The sequence below is a fragment of the Danio aesculapii genome, chromosome 6, assembly GCF_903798145.1.
Source record: "Danio aesculapii chromosome 6, fDanAes4.1, whole genome shotgun sequence".
In the NCBI taxonomy this organism is placed as follows: domain Eukaryota; kingdom Metazoa; phylum Chordata; class Actinopteri; order Cypriniformes; family Danionidae; genus Danio; species Danio aesculapii.
This window is the reverse complement of record NC_079440.1, coordinates 19286511-19307564: the sequence shown is the minus strand read 5'-3', so window position 1 is coordinate 19307564 and position 21054 is coordinate 19286511. Positions and strand designations below refer to the sequence as shown.

At 35.3% G+C, this 21054-nt stretch overlaps 2 protein-coding genes across 2 annotated transcripts; one reads left to right on the top strand and one right to left on the bottom strand.

Moving 5' to 3' along the window:
- Positions 1-422: 422 nt before the first annotated feature.
- On the bottom strand, positions 423-8500 carry si:ch73-193c12.2 (putative uncharacterized protein DDB_G0271982). Its single transcript, XM_056459726.1, has 4 exons — positions 8409-8500; positions 8132-8225; positions 7970-8057; positions 423-4977 (listed from the first exon to the last, which is right to left on the bottom strand). The coding sequence occupies exons 1-4, from the start codon at positions 8434-8436 to the stop codon at positions 4423-4425; spliced, it is 765 nt and encodes a 254-aa protein (XP_056315701.1). The 5' UTR covers positions 8437-8500; the 3' UTR covers positions 423-4422.
- Positions 8501-8746: 246 nt separating this feature from the next.
- On the top strand, positions 8747-19440 carry psmb3 (proteasome 20S subunit beta 3). Its single transcript, XM_056459725.1, has 6 exons — positions 8747-8889; positions 11328-11512; positions 11618-11725; positions 14530-14707; positions 14804-14898; positions 19283-19440. Exons 1-6 carry the CDS (start codon positions 8887-8889, stop codon positions 19329-19331), a joined length of 618 nt encoding a protein of 205 aa, XP_056315700.1. The 5' UTR covers positions 8747-8886; the 3' UTR covers positions 19332-19440.
- Positions 19441-21054: the final 1614 nt, after the last annotated feature.

Below are 21054 nucleotides of genomic sequence, written 5' to 3'. Positions count from 1 at the left end.
AATTTTTAAGTTTATTATGTTTTTTTCTTAATAGTTGCTTTTTCTAACAAGATCTGGCAACACCAGTGAGTCGAGATATCTCCCCTGTGTTTTCTTGCCTCATATAGAAGAGAGACAAATGATACACACCTAAATCAGCCGTTAACGACTATTTGTTCAGTTTGTACACACTACATCGAATTTGTGTAAATGTGATTATCGCTACCTGCATTTTTCATGTATTAATTTGGTTAAATGTAACCATCACTAACTATTACTGAACAGGATTAAACACTAATAGGTGAATTGACTGCTGAATTTAGGTGCAGTGTGGCCATACTTATAATATCAAATATTAATGACTACAGAATTTTAAAGTGTAATTATTATATGTGTGTGTTCTACATAATTGTCATCTATTAAATTATTTATTTAGAGGATTATATAGAAATGAGATATTCAGACTATTACAAATGCTTTATTTTCAGTAAAAAAAAGATGCTTGTATTATATTGATGCAAAGTCTGTTGCCAAATATTTGTTTGCAAAGACAAATTCAAAGCACCTGCCAAACTTCAGAGGAAAAAAACTGTTATAAATACTATAAATACATATGAATATATTTCAATATAAATATTCTAAGCATCTACTGTTGTCCTGACTATTTTCTTCTTTATTCTTTGACATAATTCAGCTTTTTTTTTTACCTGTCAGTATATTTTTTTCACTAATCTTTCTGCAAGTTTGATGGTGATACTGTAACTTGAGTGTTAACTATCCCATAACCTTGTATTCAGGATGTTAAAGCTCAGCTATTTTATGTTTCTGTGTCTCTGCTCTGTGCATTTGTTGTTTTTCGTCTAATGTGCAGATATCTGTTAGATTTATTCAATAATAAATTATTTAATCATGGCTTGTTGGTTTATCATAATCATTATAATTATTAAATGAAACATGTTTTGGTTTTGTGTAAGCATTATCAAACAAACATTTATGCAACATTATTTTCAACTAGAGTAACAAGTTTATATGCATCTTTTTACAAGCATTACATGACAACAGTGGCTGTTGCTAGCTACTGGCCTGGCATGCAAATTCCTTTTTTTTTAACAGATCTGTCTCAATTGGGACTCGTTTCGATTGTAGATGATTTTTTAAAAATAAGAAATCTTTCTGTTTTTGCACATATTGCTGCCCCAATATTTCCTTTGTCAAGTACTTTTTAGAATACTCGAACTACAGTTCATTTAAGTTTGACACCCAGTGGTTGAACTAGGTATTGCATTCCTGGATCAAAACGAATGCTAGTGCAGATTGCCAGATTGAGGACCAACAGGAGTGAGTCTGATTATCGAGCCGAAAGGCTGATTTGAACCGTCTACTAAATAAAAACAACGGCACACAATAGAAGGAATATTTTCCATAATAAAAGAGGTTTTGTTTTAACCAACACCTCGAATATATTAGAAACGGCTTCCATTTCTTGCAGCTTAACAACAGAAAACTATGACAATGACCACCTCAGGTAAACCTCATGTGCTTTATTCAGTTTTAAATGCTAATAATGAGAGTTTGAATGTCATTTTACATGACATTTATGGCCAAACTACTGAAAGTAGCAGCAGATAGTTCACCTCAGATCTTGACAATAAAATAAACCATTTGAAATTGAACTTTAGAAAATCTCAAAACCAACACGTGTCAGTGATTCAGCATGTACATTTATTAATGTTAAAGAGGTTTAATATGTATTAAATAGATTATAAACCTTACCATTTCGTGGGTGAGAGCATATTCTGTGCTTCTGAATGGCTGTATTTAAATTTCTGTCGTGTTTTGTCTGGTGCAAACAGCCAAATTGCTCATCACTGCAAATCTCATCAAGTATCGTGTTGTTAGGACACAGGGTTACAATGTAAACTGCTTACCTAATGTTTACGTTAGTAATATTTATATTATTTCCTATTTAATAACTTTTAGTGGAAATCTAAATCTGCGTCTCATTTCAGAGTCTGCTTCTGTCCACCAGAGGTCGCATTTCGGTCACAAACGCATGCTTTGAGAGCCTTTCTGACTAAATAAATGAAATACGCTGTTTTACAACAAGGCAACCCGGGGTGCTGAAATATAATTGGCTAAACTGGTAGTGGGCAGGTTAAAAGAACCAAAACAAAGACAGCGTTCCAGCACGTAACACACATTTTCAAAGCAGAATATCTGGCTTCAGCATTATTTTTCAGATAAACAAGAATGTTCACTTGCATGTTTCTTAAATATCTGCAAACATATTATTGTATTTTTGTGCTTTAGAAGAGTTAAAATCTTACATACAACACCTTTAACAATTGTATTTTTTATGCAATGTATTATTACAGTCTGTCCACACATTGCACTTTAAAATGAAGCTGTTGTCTGGAAACTTGTTTTAAGATAAATAATTGACTATTTTGTCTTTGTATCCTTCAAACATAAAGCTCAGCACGAAAGTAAAGTAAATGTAATCCAAAAGTAGTCAGATTACCATAAATGTGCATTCTAGAGTATTACTTACTTTTCTGATTGAAAAAGAGCTAGACAGATGATGGCAATGCAAAATTGTTTATTAGTAGAAAATAGGCAATTTGGAATGTAAGATTACCAGAGTATGGCAAGCTTTAACATTTAATCTAAAAACCTTATTAGTATCTATTTTCATGCTACTAGTACTTACCTTTTAGCAACTATTATCTTTTGTACTTATTCAACAGATACCAGTATTTAACATTCATTTGTACATATTTTACATGGTGACTAGTAACTGTTGCTACTAATAACGAATTTGACTTTTATGAGGATCACAATGGCGGTAGCTTGTTCAAAATTCGTTAATTCCCCAAAATATTTCTGTTTTATATTTATGTATTATTACTGTCCATACATTTCACTCTAAAAAGAATCTGTTTTTAAGAAAACTGTTATTTTGGGATTAAGAATTTACTATTTTGTCTTTGTATCGTTTAAATATAAAGGTCAGCAAAAAAGTAATCTGAATGTAATCCAAAAGTAGTCGGTCGAAGTTACGTTACCATAAATGTGTAATCTAATTATATAGATTATAGAGTATTATATTTTACTATTATTAATGTATTACAAACTGCAAATTTTGTAATGTAATATGTGATCTGTAACTGAAAACAATTCATAAGTAATCTGCCCAACACCGCTAACTAGTTTACATTTAAATTTAGATTAGTGCATTTATGTTTACATTTTCAGACTATAGTATATATTATTAGATTTGCATACCTATTAAATATTATTATTATATTTTTATTTTATTAAAATTTTGAATTGAACTCTTAAATTCTACTTTAGCCCTTCAGACCAGTCATACCATAAGAGTAAACAAAGGCTGTTGCGATTAGTTGCCAGTGTGTTGTGAGTAGTATTCACTGATAGATCAGTGCTAGTATCTATTAAATACGTTCCGGTACCTAAATAAAATATGCAATAAAATGAACAAATCCTAACACGTAATAAAAACTAGTTGACATCTTATTGACAGATCCCCATAGAAGTCAATGGCAAAAAAGTACAGTTTCTTACCAGACAAATAAAGTAACTACTATTGAAATAAATATCAGTATCTAATTAATAAGTAATAGTATGATAAATAAGGACTAGTATCTAATAAAAAAAAATCAATAGTATCTAGTGGATACCAACTTACAGCACATGAATAAGTACTATTAACTAACAAATAAGTACTAGTATCTATTGAATAATCTAATGAATAAAAATCTAATAAAAAAGTGTTACTACGTTTTAAAACTAATGAATAAGTACTAGTGCTTAATGGAAAAGATGCAACCCTCATTAAAAAATGTTATGGTAACGCATGGTAAATGATATAGTGTTTTTGAATACTATTGAATTGTATTGTACTGTATATATTATACTTTATTATAACAATAAACTGTGGTGTATTGTAATACAATATATACTGTTGCTGAAAATGTAGTACCGTATTTGGGTATTAATTTATTTATTCAAGTATTTTATTATAGTTTGGTTAAAAAAAACACTACAGTATTTACCATAAATTACTCTAATGGGAGTGGAGGCTAAAAAATGGGCATTAGCATGAAAGCAGAAACTAGTATGTTTTGTAAATTAAATGTTAAAGGGATAGTTCACTCTCATCATTGAGTTTCTTTCTTCCGTTAAACACAAAAGAAGATATTTTGAAAAATGCTGGTAGCTGGGACCCATTGGCTTCCATAGTAAACGTTTTTCCTACTACGGAAGTCAATTCGTCGAAATATCATGGTTTGTGTTCAACAAAAGAAATAAAAGGTTTTAAACCACATGAGAGAGAGTAAATGATGAGGTAATTTTCATTTTTGGGTGAACTATCCCTTTAAAAATGTCTTGCCATTTGAGTTTTGAGTACGTGTACGAGATTTACTTGTTGGCCAGAAATGTCTCGAGGACTTTAAAGAGCCTTTCTTCTCTAGCTGCGGCTTCTCTTTCCCTCCTCTCCTCTCTTTCTCTGTAGTCTCTTTCCTGTCGCTCTTCTCTAGCCAGCATCTCTTTCTCCCAGCGCTCCTCTCGAGCAAACATTTCCCGCTCTCTCCTCTCCTCCCTCTCCAGCACCAGTCTCTCTCTGATTTCTTCCCTCTCCGCAGCTCTTCGATCTCTTTCGGCTTCTCTCTCCAGAGCGCGTCGGTCTCTCTCGTCTTCTCTGGCGGCGGAGCGGCGGTCTCTCTCGTCTTCTCTCTCCGCCGCTTGCCTTTCTCTCTCCTCCTGCCTCTTCTCCACTTCTCGCAGGGCCATCAGCCAATCCGCTTGTTTCCTCTGCTTGGTGGGAGGAGCATCCTGGGCCGGTAAGGTCACGCGGACGGGAGTGATGATGTGGGTGATTGGGTTCTCGCTGTTCATCGCTCCATCCATCACTGAATACCACTTCCAGGTCGCAGATGCTGACTCTCCCTCTGCCGTACGAATGCTTTTGAGGTCCTGCAAAATATCGTTACAGGTATTTTAAAGGGACAGTCCACCCCAAAAAATTAACTCAAGTAAACTTTTTAAATTTAACATAAATGTTAAAAAGCAGCCATTAGCGGTTTCTTCTTTTATGAACATTTTGGATTATCAGAAAAAAAATTTGCTTCATGGAAATGCCAAGATGTGCATACATTTGTAAAAATGTGCATGAAAAAAGCACAACTAAGGAAATTTATTTTTTTTGTTCAATAAGAAAATATGCACATAAACTATGATGAAAACACCTTTACCGAATAAATAAAAAAATTTAAGAGTGATGTGATTTTCTTTTAAGAGATCTTGTGATTATAAAAATGGGTGCGATAGACTGCATTGATGGACAAACCAGTCAATACAAAGATGCAAATAAAATTTATGCGAAAACTGGAATATTGCAAAAAAGACGAGCGAATAAAGCAGCGCTTCCATCCAACGAATCAAATAGAACAAAATCGTCACTTCCTGATTAACTGGTGCCAAATATCCACAGTATAAATGAAATTTGCCATGGTAGGAGAAGCTGTGTGAATCTTTTCTTTATTTAATAAATTACTTGCGCCTCAGAAGACAAATGCAACATGCAATGATCTTGCGGTGGCATTTGAAGGCGTGAGACGCGGAGCACAGACCCTCTTGACAGTTCTGGAGGTAATTATAAAATATATATATATATATATCAATGTGTCCATTCACACACATTTTTATCGTCACATGATCTCTTATAACAAAATCTTTTAATTTTTTAATGCGCAAACTGGAATTTGTTCGGTAGAAGTAGTTTATGCACATCTTTTCTTATCGAATAAAAATTGATCCAACTCAGTTATGCACATATGTTTTTATGTGCATTTTCACAACTTATGCACATCATGGCGTTTCAAAGAACCGATTTTTTTAAAAATAGGTGAATGGAAACATAGCTATTGTAAAATATCTAAAATGTTGTTTAGGTCCTGTTAAAATGCCCAGAATTGTCCTGAGCATCTGCGATTCTTTAGAGCACCTCACGCCTCCAAACTCCATCACAGGTTCTTTGCATGTCGCCATTGTCCTCTGCGGTGATTAAGTAATTTATTATATATAATTAAAGACTAACCCAGCTTCTCCCACTGCAGCAAATTCCCTTTTACATTTTTTATATTTGGTGCCGGTTGATCAGGAACTGATGATTATCTTCTCATTTGTTAGACTTACTTTGTTTTTTATTTAAAATCTTTTATACGATATCCATAATAGGAGCAAAAATAGTTAATAGCTGTTTTTTTTTCAACATTATTCAGAATGTTTTCCTAACTTGTTTAACTAAAGAAAAAAATAAACAGGTTTTGGAAGATGTTTTGGGTGAGTAAAGGATGACAATTTTCATTTTTATGTGAACTATTCTTTTAAGTAAAGTTAAACTAATTTCAAGAGTATCACATGCTTATGATTGATCATGGCTGGTCCCACATTAGCCAATCAGATGATTCCTAAGTCACCATAAAATTTTTTTTTTTAAAGTTTCAAACCAGACATCTTTATTTTGACAGAATCTCCCCTTCCACCCCTACTCCTCCTCCTCCTTTCCTAGATAAGGCGGCACGGCAGCCCAGTGGTTGGCACTTTTGCCTCACAGCAAGAATGTCACTGGTTCTAATTCTTACCAAGCTAGTTGACATTTCTGTGCAGAGTTTACATGTTCTCCCCCTGCTTGCGTGGGTTTCCCCTGGTTTCCTCCCACCATTCAAAAACATGCCACTTAAGTTAATTGACTAATCCAAATTGGCACCCTAACGTGCTCCTAGTAAGTGGTGATCTCTTCATAGCAATCCCTAATTGGTCATTAGCTACAAATAGCAGGGGAGTTCTCGAGATCTTCCTGAGCTTAAACTCCCCTCTCGCCCTGCAAAGGGGAAGGATCCTCAGGTTCGAGGATCTTAACAGCTCAAGGCTCTCTTCCGGGACAGCATGCCAAACATGCTTTATAACCAATCATCAGCTAAGCGTGAACTCTTGAAATGCAGGACAATGACAGGGTGCATTCCTGTGGCATTCCTACCGTTTTATTGAACTATTTAATATGTTCTTTAAATTGTTCTCTTTGTATTTATGTTGCTTTTATGTGATTAAAAAATAATATTGATTGCATTGATGAGTTAATGGCATATTCTAAATATCTAGCGGTTCATAATAGTTTTAATGTTGATGAACTGTGTTAACCTCAGCACTATTAAAATATTTTTATTACTTTAAAATTGATTATGCCTGATTATGACATAGCACCTGTTGTTGGTGTCCCAAGGGAAAGTACTCTTGCCGACACCGAACAACAGTTCATCAAACTGGGCTCAGCTCAGTCGGAAGCATCGCTGAAAGCTTCCATCATCCAGGTATAGTTTCTGAACTCACAGAGCTGGGTGCACATCTGAAAGTATCTAGTGGACTCAGACACGTCGCCAAACAAATTTTTGCTTTTTGTCAGCCATCCTAAAGCACATAAACACATCTATTCTCTCAATATAATCCATGTTAGCAATGAAGCTAGAGTCAGAAGCCCCGCCCATGACGCAAATCCACACCTATTTTGAAGTGAATTTGACATGTGAATGAAGCAAGTAAACTTAAAATGTTCACACATATATTCACGCGCTAATAACATGATTTGTTTGCGCATTCTGTGTCTGGTGTAAACACAGCATTAGAGTTTTGAATCTGCCACTATGGTGATGCATAGACATTTATAGCTCCACCCTTCTTTCGAAAATCTCATTCGAAGTCACCAAAACGACTCAATTAGGATCAAAGCCTAAAAGGGGCCGTTTCAAAGATTCCTAAAACATTATTTGTGTGGTATTTTGAGCTGAAACTTCACATACGCACTCTGAGGGACACCAGAGACTTATTTTACATCTTATAAAAAGAGGCATGATAGGTCCCCTTTAAAGGACTTCTGAAGATGTCTGAACGCATGAATAAAATAATTCACCTTATACTTCTGTTTTAGATTCTCCCATTTCTTTCGAACCCACGTAGGTGCCACTTTCCCTTGCAGTTGTTTCTCTTTCACATACAACCTGTAGATTGAAAGCATCAAGTAAGACGAATGAATAATAAGAGTTTCAGTAAAACAAGGACTGCTTTTACTCACTCGTATGCTTTAATGGCTGCATTTCTCCTGCCAGTAAACAGACTGTTGTTAGTGACTCTCCACACAATCAGATCTGCCGTGTTGGCATCAGTCCCTAAATGCACAGAGACGACTGGTAAATATAGTTACTTGAAAATTGAATGAATCACATGGATAAAATCACGACGTGCATCATAAGCATGCGGTTATTATTGGCGCAGCATTACGTTCAGGGAGTATCGTTAAATATATGTCTACTTATTAAGGGACACGTTTTGATGTAAAACTGTCAACTTACATTTAAAAATCATTTCCTCTGAGCCCATTTTAGTTTAGCGGTTTGTTTAGCATTGTTTTCTTCTGTCCTTTTCCCACGCGTGTGGATTTAGAATGACGACAGCGCATTACTGCCCTCTGTCGTTAGATGGTGACGTACAAATTTCCATTACTCTGCTGTTGTTTTCCGTGACTGAAGTAAAACGAAGTTCTCCAGCTTAATATATTACACGAGCAGGATTTGAAAACTATTTTAAGCATGTATCATTGTAATGTTAAAGAAAAATACATTTAACAGTTAGCTGTGTTTTCTGTCCAGCAGAGGCGCTGTAGGTGATTCGTAAGTCGGAAATGACGCCACCAATCAGGAACAACTAGCAGCGCTTGAAAGAAAGTGTGTAGTCACCGTGTGTAACCTGGTCTACTGCTATATATTTCAGCACAGCAATTGTATTTTTAAATAATTCTTCATATTGGTGCCTACTTTTACATCTGCCATCATGGTAAGTCAGCTTGCGTGAAGGATTAAGTTCTCATGTTGAATGCAATCGTCTATATTAGCACTGTAGCTTATTTGCCATCTCATCTTTCCAGACGAAAGTTGTCATAGAATGTTTTATTCTAACCTCTAGGCTATATTGTCTTTATTGTGTAATTTTGAGTTGTTAAACACCCCAGAATAGTGAGTTTTAGTTAAATGGGGTGAGTAGCAAATATTTTAATGGATTATTTAAATCGATCACATTTAACGTTAAATCGAAAGTAACAGTTGCACTAGCTGTGTTAAATATAGACGTTGTTCGCTAATCATAGGCGTGCTTAATTAAATTAATTTTAATTGTATCGATGTTAGGATGGAAATTCAGTATGGCCCTCCTTAGAATGTAATACTTTTATAAACATATCGGATATGAACGTCAGACGAGGTACGAACACGAAAACACAAGCAGCAAAATATTTAGTTATTAACTCTTTAAATACATGCTCTACCAAATGGTTGACCATATTTTGACTTTGAAATAATATCTGTATTAAATAATGGCTTACACGCACAGCATGGTTGGTTTACAAAAAAATCAAACAAACATAATCCTGTTGCACTGCTACATTTGATTTTGGTTTAAAGTAAAAACAAAAAAAGCGTGTTAAATGAGAATCTGAAATATTTTATGGCTTACCTAAAAAATAAAATTGATTTAGTATTCAAAACTGTTTTATTTAGATTTTTGTTTAATAAATTGGTCTTACACTTCATAATTTTTTAATGGTATATGTATGTATTAATTCCGGTACTTTTACCAAAAACTGACATGTCAACCATTTGGTAGAGGCTGAGTGTGTTAACTAGCGACATTAGGAGTTAAGAAATGCAACCCAAATGTTTTTTTTTCTTGGTAGGGCAGATAAAGTAGCACCTGCAGCCATTTTTTTCTATTCTTGAACATAATTGTTAAATATGGATGTGCTTTCTTTATTTGATACATACTTTTAAATTGCGTCACAGTTAATATGGAAATTCAGCATGACCTTCATTTGAGTTTATTACTTTTATAAGCATTTCGGATATGAATGTGAGACGAGGTACAAAAACACATGCAGCAAAATATTGTTTAGTTATTAAAACAAACAATTAACTAAATTATTAGTTATAGGATCTGTGTTCATTTTTTCCTATTTCTGCACAATTTTGTAAAGATAAATAAATATCTGCAGGATAATGAGGAATGATTTTGAGAGTATAATAATTAGAAATAACAAATCACTTTTTAACTTGTATTTTACATGTTTACAATGTAAATTCATTTAGAACCACTTGTTTGGTTAACAAAGTATCATATAATGTATGATATATCTACTAAAAGACAGAAAATATTACATTACAAACTGTAATGCACATAAATCATATAAACAGGCGTATTATTCAATAATAATAAGATTAATATAAGAACGACGTGTGTGTATGTAAATAAATGAAGTCAGAATTATAAGCCCCCTTTGAATTTTGTTTTCTTTTTCAAATATTTCCCAAATGTTTAACAGAGCAAGAAAATTTTCACAGTATGTCTGATAATATTTTTTTCTTCTGGAGAAAGTCTTATTTGTTTTATTTCGGCTATAATAAAAGCAGTTTAATTTTTAAAAAAACATTTTAAGGTCAATATTGTTAGCCCCTTTAAGCTATATATTTTTTCGATAGTCTACAGAACAAACCATCAGTATACAATAACTTGCCTAATTACCCTAACCTGCCTAGTTAACTAATTAACCCTAGTTATATCTTTAAATTGCCCTTTAAGCTGAATAATAGTGTCTTGATAAATATCTAGTCAAATATTATTTACTGTCATCATGGCTAAGATAAAATAAATCAGTTATTAGAGATGAGTTATTAAAACTACTATGTTTAGAAATGTGTTGAAGAAATCTTCTCTCCGTTAAACAGAAATCAGGGAGAAAAATAAACGGGCTAATAATTCTGACTTCAACTATATATGTGTGTAAATAAAAGAACTGGCCTAAAAATGCTGCCAAAATCTGCATGCACAGATTCTCTGGTGGCCTGTAGTAAAAAACAAACAAACGTTAATTAATTTAATATAGCATACAATTGAATGTAAACCATTGCAGTGTGTGTTGATTGTTGCTAGATAAATTTCCCATTTATTGTATTTTATTAACACCTACCCCAACCCTAAATCTAATCGTCACTGTAATTAAAAAACAGTAGACAACCATCACAGTACTGATAAATTATTAATTATTGCTATACAATGTTGCAAAAATGATGCTATATTGATGTGCATATCTGCAGCTATATCCCATATAGACTTAACCATGTGTGTTGTGGAACAATGATGGTGATAAAATGTTTGCATTTATAATAACATATAATAATAATGTTTGTAATGTGTATCAGTAATTGTTTGTCTTATGTCTATAGTCTATTATGTCATATAACGGAGGTGCCGTCATGGCAATGCGTGGAAAGGAATGTGTGGCGATAGCATCAGACCGGAGGTTTGGCGTCCAGGCCCAGCTGGTTACCACTGACTTTCAGAAGATCTTCCCTATGGGAGAGAGACTCTACATCGGACTGGCAGGCCTTGCCACAGATGTACAGACAGTGTAAGAATACATCAAATGTTTAATAATCTTATCAAATGAAACCTAACCCATGACATTTTATTTGTTTCTAAACATGTCTGTTAAAACCATTTTCCTTTATTCTAGATCTCAAAGGCTGAAGTTCCGCTTGAACCTGTATGAGCTGAAAGAAGGTCGTCAGATCAAGCCGAAGACTTTCATGAGCATGGTGTCCAATCTTCTGTATGAGAGGAGGTAAAAATGCACTTCTGTCCTTGCAAACCACGCTCTTGTCCTGCAGTGCTTTAGATAGTTCTAATAGACTGCAATTGAGCCTGCACATTTTTTTCAGTAAGTCAGTGTTTTCCTATATTGATGTTCATTTAAGTCAAGTCACTTTTATTTATATAACACTTTATACAGTCTAGCATTTTACATTGATGAACAGGAATCTAATAAAAGGCTTATTATTTCACATTGTGGGACATAATCAGCTTGTCAGGCAGGTTTAATGCTAGTGTAGTCCTAGTCAGTTCAGAACTGATTCAGCTCAGTGTAATACAGATGTCACTGTTGAATGGAAGATCCATTCACCCAAAACAACCAAAGCGAGCCAGAGGCGACAGTGGCAAGGGATATATTCATTATTATTTATCTATCTATTAATATTTAAGAATTATAATCTATGAACCAAACCATTAAGTTACAAGGTGAATCACAATATTACAAACCCTTATCTGAAGCAAAAACCTGTTTTACATTAGAGTGCCCAATGCTAAGGATCGGATCAGTGGTCCAGATGTTTTTTACTTGTTATGCCAAAATTTTACTGGTCTCATCACAAAAGTGGTGACAACAAGTAGTTGTTTTAGGCCCATGATATCTTGTATTGCATATAGGGTAGCCAAAGTATCGACTTCGGTATCAGAAGGTTGTTTGAGGCCCACGATATCTTGTATTGGATGTAGTGTTGTCAAAAGTATCTACTTCGGTGCCAGAAAGTTGTTTAGGCCCATGATATCTTGATGACTTGCGTACCATTCAGTACTGGAATTTTTAAAACATCCATTTCCTCATAACATTTGAACGCTATGATGTATGATATATATATATTGGCCCCAAAGGTCATCGGTTAACCTAGGGTTGGGCTACGTATTTATTGACCGAACAACATTGACAATATCGTTTTGTTTTGTTTTTTTGGTTTTTGTTTTTTTTAAAGGTCAGTATGAGGTTTCGGTATGAAACTTTATTAAAATCTGGCTGCTGAGCACGTGCCTTCCAAGGAATGCCAATAAGCTCAGGGTGTAAGTTTGCTATTTCCAATGAAGGCACGCGACTTGCACAACACGCATATGGGAGTGATGTTACCTAGTTAAAAACATCTCAACTTTACTGAATGCCACGAGTGCATTGCGGTTCAGTAGAACTAACCAATCTGCTTTACACTTTGCATGGAATATACACGCTTAAGTAATAACAACAGACTAATTACCTCAGAAAAACACAGCGCATCCAAACACTGCAGTGATTTTTACTTTTCTCAATAAACTTGTATCAGAGCTGCAGCAATGGTTTGTCTATTTGTCATCCTCTGAGAAAACGGTTGATGGTCGCCTAGTTACAGAAAGACAGCAGAGGAGCACAAAGCACATTGAAAATGGTGAAGGATACCACACGCTCGTGCTTGTCACTTCAGGTCAGAATAACAACACATGCAAAAATGAGTGGGGTGGCTAGCAGCAGTGAGGAGATTGTAAATAAAAAAGGATGCAAGGATGTCGCCAGTGTAACTTTTTGGTTTCTTTTGTTGTGCATCTCAGCCACTAGCTTCCCATCTGAAAGAGTTTTTTGCATAGGGGGTAATGTAATCATTCAACTTCACAATTTGTAATGTTGAACTTTGTATTTGAATAATGATGGCTGATTCCTTTACTTGAAAGCTCATATTTGATTATCATAATTTTTTTTTTTTGACTATTAAAGCCATTTGCTTTAGTAATGTCTGTAAATTTAAAATTAAGTGGTTAAAAAAATCCTAATATTCCTAAATGTATTGTTAAAAATATTCAATAATTGTCAATACCGAATGATATGAAATATGATATTGTGATAATTTTTTTTGCAATATTGCCCAGCCTGAGGGTAACCACTCTTCACCAAGTGCAAACAGATATTTGGACACTGAAGCGTTTCAAACCACTCCTATTTGCTGATCTATCTATGAGCTGACATATGAGCTTTGAAACACTCCAGTGTATCTTTGTGAAAATGAAGAGTGGTAAACTGATGACCTTCACGGTCAATCACAACGCTCAAATTTTAGTGGGAAATGGATGTATTTAAAATTTCAATACAGAATTCAATACTTTTGACAACGCTAATTGCATACATAAATACCATAAGTATCATGTTTGTAACACATCTGCACTTACTCCTGATTTCTCTCAACACAGGAGATCTGTCAGTCAATAAATGGTGGAAAAAGTAACTGGTGTTTGTATGGCAGACTTACTAACATGTAGAGTGAGCAAACTTTCATTCTGCCCAATCATTAGTCCACCATTAGAAAAAACAGGAGAGCGCAGAGAGGTGATGGTGTCTCCTGAGTCAGTGGTATCATAAAAGCTAAGATTTTATTTATTGAACACTGAATTTATACAGACTATAGGTTTTGGATTAGGATAAATTGGCATAGATACATTAAAACTTGTCTGAACTTGGACAGACTGACTGAGTACATGAGTTTCACTTTCCATGTCTTGAAAGCGCAGTTCTTGAGTGTATTTGAGTGCATGCAGTGTATCTGACACTCCATAAACTCCTCTATGAGCAGGCCTGACACCTTGCTGATTGATGGAGAGCTCTGTTTTTCACTTTTATCTTATCTTCTTCACCCCTGTAAAAAACATAATATTGTCAGACATTCACTAAATCATATGATTTCAGTCATTCAAATAATTTCTAGATCTCTAGACTTCTAGAGTAGTACAGATTATGGATGTCCCACATCTCCAACATGGCTAAGTAGAACATTCTCTGCCTTGTCTCTATCTCAGGTTTGGCCCATACTACATTGAGCCAGTGATTGCTGGTCTGGACCCCAAGACCTTTGAACCCTTTATCTGCTCCCTTGACCTTATCGGATGTCCAATGGTAACAGAAGACTTTGTTGTGAGCGGTACTTGCTCAGAGCAGATGTACGGCATGTGTGAGTCACTATGGGAACCTGACATGGTAAGAGGAGGAGAACAATTCTGCAAGGCTGTGTTGACTTCTTTTATCTAGAGATCTGGTAGCCTCATATTTGCTGTTCTCTGTTGTGTTCTCTAGAAACCAGAGGACTTATTTGAGACCATCTCACAGGCAATGTTGAACGCTGTTGACAGAGATGCAGTGTCTGGAATGGGAGTCGTTGTTCATGTCATGTAAGTGTGTCATCAAATCTCATCAACCTAATCCACCTTTTTCCACATGTGATTTCTGAGTTTAAAATTATGGGTTGCATTTGCAGTTTGGGGAACTTCTGTTCAAAAAGAACTAAGACAAATCGCTTTAAATAAGGCTGAGCTGCAAAAAAAACATATACATGGTGAAAACTGAGCTAGTTGATTTTGGGCCATACAAATCTTGCGCTTTAGTGAGGCATTAGTATCACTCTTGAGTTCACTGTGTTTTGTTCCCCCAGATTATTTTGTTTTTGTATTTTTAACAGTACAGTTATAGTTAAAATGTCCCTAATATTACTGCAGAAATACTTGTTTTTAATTATTGAGGTTATTCATGATTTGCTGAAAGTAATTAGTTAATCCCAGTTGGATTGTCAAAAGTATCGAGTTTGGTACCAACATTTGAATGCATTCTTACACATGGTTGATTGGCCAGTGTGTTCACATGCTCAACAGAAATTATTGTGATTAGCCGTGAAGGTCATCGTTTCACCATTCTTCACGGCTGTGCAAACACAGTCACTGGAGCTTTTCAGTGCTGTGTAAATCAGTCTGTCCATCAGCAGATCGATCGCATGTCAGCTCATAGACCGACCAGCTAATCGATGCGACTAGGCATGGGCCGGTATAAGATTCTGACAGTATGATAACCTTGGTTTAAAATATCATGGTTTCATGGTATTGTGATTACTGCTCTAAAATAGAAATGCACCGATACAGATCTGATCTCGATGTGCAGTTTTTTTTTTACATAATACCATTTCTATAGTTTTGTAGATAAACTCAACTAATATGTCGTCTTTAGTAAAAATAACAGACCTATAGGCCTACTGTAAAAGACAGACGGCACAATCTAACTAAAAACATGATGCTTGCTGTAAACTAAGCTACATTATTTGAGCATTCGTTATGACATTAATATGATCTGTCGTGGTCCAGATGATGTTCCCTTTTTTAATATTAAGATTTTTCTTTGAAATCTGTAATAAGCTACCACTATTGATCCAATACATTGTTAAAATAACCAGCCTTAGCAAAGCCTGATATTGTCCTGCAGTTTGAAGCAGGCTAAAGCCTGTTTCACACCGCAAGCGTAAGTGGCGCGTGAGCAGCGCGTTTTTTCAGCGTTCATGTTAACAGATTACAGTTTTTATACCACACGCAGCGTCAGCGCGAAGCGTGAGCATCGCTGAAGCAGCAGTGCCGCGATAGCTTTGGTGCTGGGTCTATTTTTGCCGCGCTGCTCATGCTTAAAGTGACAGTGCATTGATAATGACCAAAACGCATTGAATGGCAGTAAAAAGTAGCAATTTTACCCAATAAATGCATCAATAAAATCCACTGACTTATATATATAGTCAATCAAATTAACTTAAACGATTAAAAACGGCAACAAATATTTATTTAGGCCCGAACTACAAAACCAAATGTGAAACTATTTTCGTATCAGTTTTGCTTAAGTTGCACACTAGTGTTGCAGGAGAGGGGAAGTGGCGCGAAGTGTATTGTGGATAGTGTAGTTCGACACGCATGCTGGATGATGTGAGCTCGCTGTATGCTGTGCAGCTGAAGCAGTGGAATAAAGCTTTATTCGGCTTTGTTTTATGTTCACTCAAGTTATTCCACCCGGGAGCTGTTTCCACTGTGAACCTGACAACATGAAAATAAGTAAAAAAAGCGTATGCATTAATTACTTATGTCCATCTCATCCTTTGCACGAGCTGCTGGAGCGGAGAAAGTAACACTAGTTTGATCATGTATAAATATCATTATATCTATATTGTATAAATATTATTATAACTAGGCCTACAACATCAGAATCAGTTTTTTGCCAAATGTGCTTCACACACACACACAAGGAATTTGTTTTGGCTATAGAAGCTTCCAGTGTACATAAAGTGACAAGTGACAAAATAAATATGAAAAAAAAAAAAAAGACGATAAACATTAAACAGAGATGCAGTTAGTGCATCTTGACAATCAAAAACCAAATGACATGGTCACAGGCGATTGTCTTCTGAGTGCACCAGACATGAATGACACTCCTCATAGAGCTTGAGAAGCATACAGTACTGTATGATTATATAATTTGTAAAATAAAGACTTGCAGGTTAAGGAAACAGTATAGGAGGAGGTTGCCGCGGGCCTTGGTGCAGATGAAAAGCTTTTAAAAAAGGGTATTTGTATATAGAGAGAGATGGGTAACTAGATAGAATAGACAGAGATAGATTGATCTCTGCAGCAGCGGCCGAAGAGCTGCACGCTGCAGACGCAGCTGATGTGAAAGGCAAACGCCTGCGTGCTGCTTCTGCTCTCCATACGCGCTGCTCACGCACTGCTTTCGCTTGCGATGTGAAACAGGCGTAAGCGAAACCGTCGGAAGCCACTTTTACTTCATAAACATTCCCTCGCCCAATCTCACCGCGAGTGAGATGGAGAAACTGAAAGCATGTCTGAAATTCGTCTTTTCGCAACGAATTTCATTTGGTATAATTTGTTGGTTATTTTAATGTATTTTTGTTGGTCAGTACAAAATAAACAAGAATATTTGAGGTGAAGTTCAATGGTCTGCTTGTATGCTTCAGCGCACAAACTGACAAACAGGTCTGTTAAATAAAATATTAATATAAATAAAATGACCATGAAATATTCACCTTTTCAGGGTAGCCTATATTAGGCTAAATAATTTTCTGTTAATGACAATTCATATGCGCCGGGCCGTCAGTTTCACTTTATTAATTTAATCAACTACTTTGACCACAATAAGCCAGGCTTTACAAACTGTTTGCAGCACTTAAAGTATTTCACTCGGATAAACTCAGTCGGAAGGATTAGAGAACAGAAACTCATTTTACGGAGTGGCGCACCTCACTTCTGCGCTGCCGGTGCTTGAAGTGCTTGCTACATCTCTGAGACAGCGCGCAGCCCACCGGTATCTATGGACACTTCCAAAACAGCTGCACAAATGGAAGAAATCCGTGCGTTGAGGATCTGTCCAATGTATTAATGAGCCTTTTCTAATTTAAAATTTCAGGTAGGCCTACTTTGAAGTAGAGAGGGTTATTACCTGCTCTTCACACACAGTGTTGCGAATGCAATCTGCTGATAACAGACACAGCGCAACATGATTTAAAAACAGCAATGAACTGCTTGTTGCAGGTCAAAATAAACCCATTTAATGCAAAACTAAATGCATTTCTCCTCTGATTATTTAAACTAGCAGGAACAAATAGTCTTGGAGAGTTTTTCGTGTTGTCATAAACGCAGCACGCAGTTTGTATTGTGAATAACCGGAGAATGATTGACAGGCGCAGCGGAGGGAAGCGCTGAACTGAACATGAATTTAAGCATGTGAATATTCATCTGTGCTTCACATTAAACTATGGAATGGCTTCAGAACATTTGGGATATAGTACGCTTACATGACAACTTTCTAGTGCCTTATAATAGGCTACCTTCGTGGCTTTTGTTGGCTTATAAATGACACAGAATATAGCGCAAGATCGTATTTGGATCGGTACCAGCTGGCCAATACCTGATCCAGCAAAAATATGCAGTATCGAACTGATATCCGATCCAAGTATCGGGATCGGTGCATCTATAATTTCAAATAATTTAGCACCGCAAACATGTCAGGCTAAATAATTCAAATAAATCATTAGTTTCAAAAACACAGATTTCTTTACAACTTTGAAAAGGCATTTTTGGAATTCTTTCTTTTTCTTTGGATATAAAGTAAAGCCACTGCATTTAAGCAGTGCATAAGCTATTTGTTTTTCATGGGCTGACCAGTAGCTTTTGATGTGGATTGTGCTTTTGCGGTGGAGATACTGTTCCCATAAAAACTAAATAAAATAGTAGTAAAAACACACAAGACGAACAGATACTTTCATATGTATCGTGGGAATGGTATGACAGAATTTTGGCCACTGTAAACCTTAAAACTTTCGTCGGTTATCGTCGTATGCCTAGATGCGACTTTGAAATGCTCCAGTGTCCATGTATTTGTGTTTGCACTCGGTGAACAGCAGTGAAGAATGGTGAACCGATGACCTTCATAGATAATTACAACAAAGTTTCCTTTCATATTCAATGGCTGAAATATATATATATTTTATTGTTTACAGTTTAATTGAAGTTACTCCCATAATTCTTGTAAACCATCATGGGCTTAGGAAAAAGGTGGATAATACCAAAATCATTAGTTAATGGATTTTAGGTGGTCTTTAAATTTATTTTTTTCCTGAAATTAAAACAAGACTGAAGTGATGTGTTAATGCATGGCACAGATTTATTTTTGATATAGTTTTTACATTTCTAGTTGAACTGACTGAGCTAATTGGTGTATGTGGTTATTTTACAGTGAGAAGGATAAGATAACTACACGCACCCTGAAGGCCAGAATGGACTAGAAAAAAAACCTACTACTGCTATGTTTCCTCTCATACAATCTGCTTTTTTGTATTAAAATAGAATTTTCCTTGTTGCATTTGTCATCATTAAAAAAAATAATCGCTCAAACATTGCTGATAGTCACTTATTTGTGGTTTAATTCTGAGATTAAAATGAGGTCATTCAGGAAATCTACTAGAAAAGATTTACCATATGGATTTTAATGAAAATGTAAAATGTGTAGAAAAACATTTTTTGTTTGATTACTCGTTTTCATAGTGCATTGTGTAAGATAAAGATGCATCAGATCTAAACATTTGATTTAGTTAGCACGATTGTTCTATATGGTTTAAAATGCCATATTTCAAATAATTAAACAACAAAAATAACGCTGCGAGTCCTATTTCAAAATTGCTTTAGAATATTTATAATTCTACTAGCTTTTGATGAATAATGTTATGTTGAGGAAACATGGCAAATTGGATTCACTGGTAACATTTCAGCTATAAAATTAGATTTTTTGAATATTTAAAAAAAATGGTTATGTATAAACATGTCTATCCGACATTAAATACACACAAATACCTAACTGCATATTACTTTTTGCTCATTCAGAGATAAAATTCATACATATCGTGTATACATTTCCTGGACAATTGAAAAATATTTAATGTTTGGATTTAGGCATGGGATTGCAGTCATTAACAATTTTCTATCTAGTTATACATTTGGCAACAATTTGTTATTTCCCTAACTGTTAGAGTACAGCTATTTAATTCATAAAAAGTCTTTTCTAATGTTTTCTGACAATATAATGTCAGATCACACTGCATTTTGTTACCAAGCATATAACATCAGAAACAAATTCATCACTACGAATAATATCAAATCATAGACTACATCCTATATAACAGTAGGTCTCTTATCTGAGTTCAATTCTTTAGAGCTCACTGCTGAGCCAATGATCTTTATCACGTGTGTTAAATTCGGTTTGGATAAAAGCGTCTGCTAAATGACTAAATGTAAATGTAAATATGCAGCACATCAAAAATATGCAGCGCTGTGAATCTATGTACGATAAGGAACGGTTACAGTTATAATTCCCCATTGAGCTTGGCTTGGCACAGCTTGATGAAAAACAATTTTTGGCCCCGAATTCTCCACACGGTTGGCTAACCAGGCTAAACCATGCTGATGATGTCACCACTAAGGATTGGTCACTTGTCTGTTGCCTGGCAACCAGTTCCTCTCTGTAGCTGGGCAAACGCGCTATCTGAATGAATGAAGTAACAGAAATATCTGATCATCCTCCATTACACGGTACACCGTCTGCACTGTCTTCATTTAGCAAGGCAGCGACTGATGTATCAGTATTACATTCCAAAGAGTTGTGTTATGAGCTCACCCGTGGGGAAGAAAAAGAGAGATCATATCACGGTTAAGCAATGTGAAGGATTTTTTTTTTTTTCAGCTGACTGGAAAAAAAAAACAGCCTGTACATGGTTTCTACAGAGAAATATTGCTAGATTGTACCGTCTTAAAGGTTTTTTTGTAAACAATAAATCAAATAATAACATTTATCATATAAACAATCTTATTAAAGCAATATACAACTAATACATTCACTGGCCACTTTATTAGGTACACCTGTCCAACAGCTCATTAACGCAAATTTCTAATCAGCTAATCACATGACAGCAACTCAATGCATGTAGACATGGTCAAGACGATCTGCTGCGGTTC

Coding starts and splice junctions, on each gene's coding strand:
- psmb3 (XM_056459725.1), top strand. Junction 11,513..11,617: donor GCCACAGATGTACAGACAGT/GTAAGAATACAT, acceptor CCTTTATTCTAG/ATCTCAAAGGCTGAAGTTCC. Junction 14,899..19,282: donor GGAGTCGTTGTTCATGTCAT/GTAAGTGTGTCA, acceptor GTTATTTTACAG/TGAGAAGGATAAGATAACTA.
- si:ch73-193c12.2 (XM_056459726.1), bottom strand. CDS start 8,436: ATGGGCTCAGAGGAAATGATTTTTAAAT. Junction 8,058..8,131: donor GCAGCCATTAAAGCATACGA/GTGAGTAAAAGC, acceptor TTCAATCTACAG/GTTGTATGTGAAAGAGAAAC. Junction 4,978..7,969: donor ATCTAAAACAGAAGTATAAG/GTGAATTATTTT, acceptor GATATTTTGCAG/GACCTCAAAAGCATTCGTAC.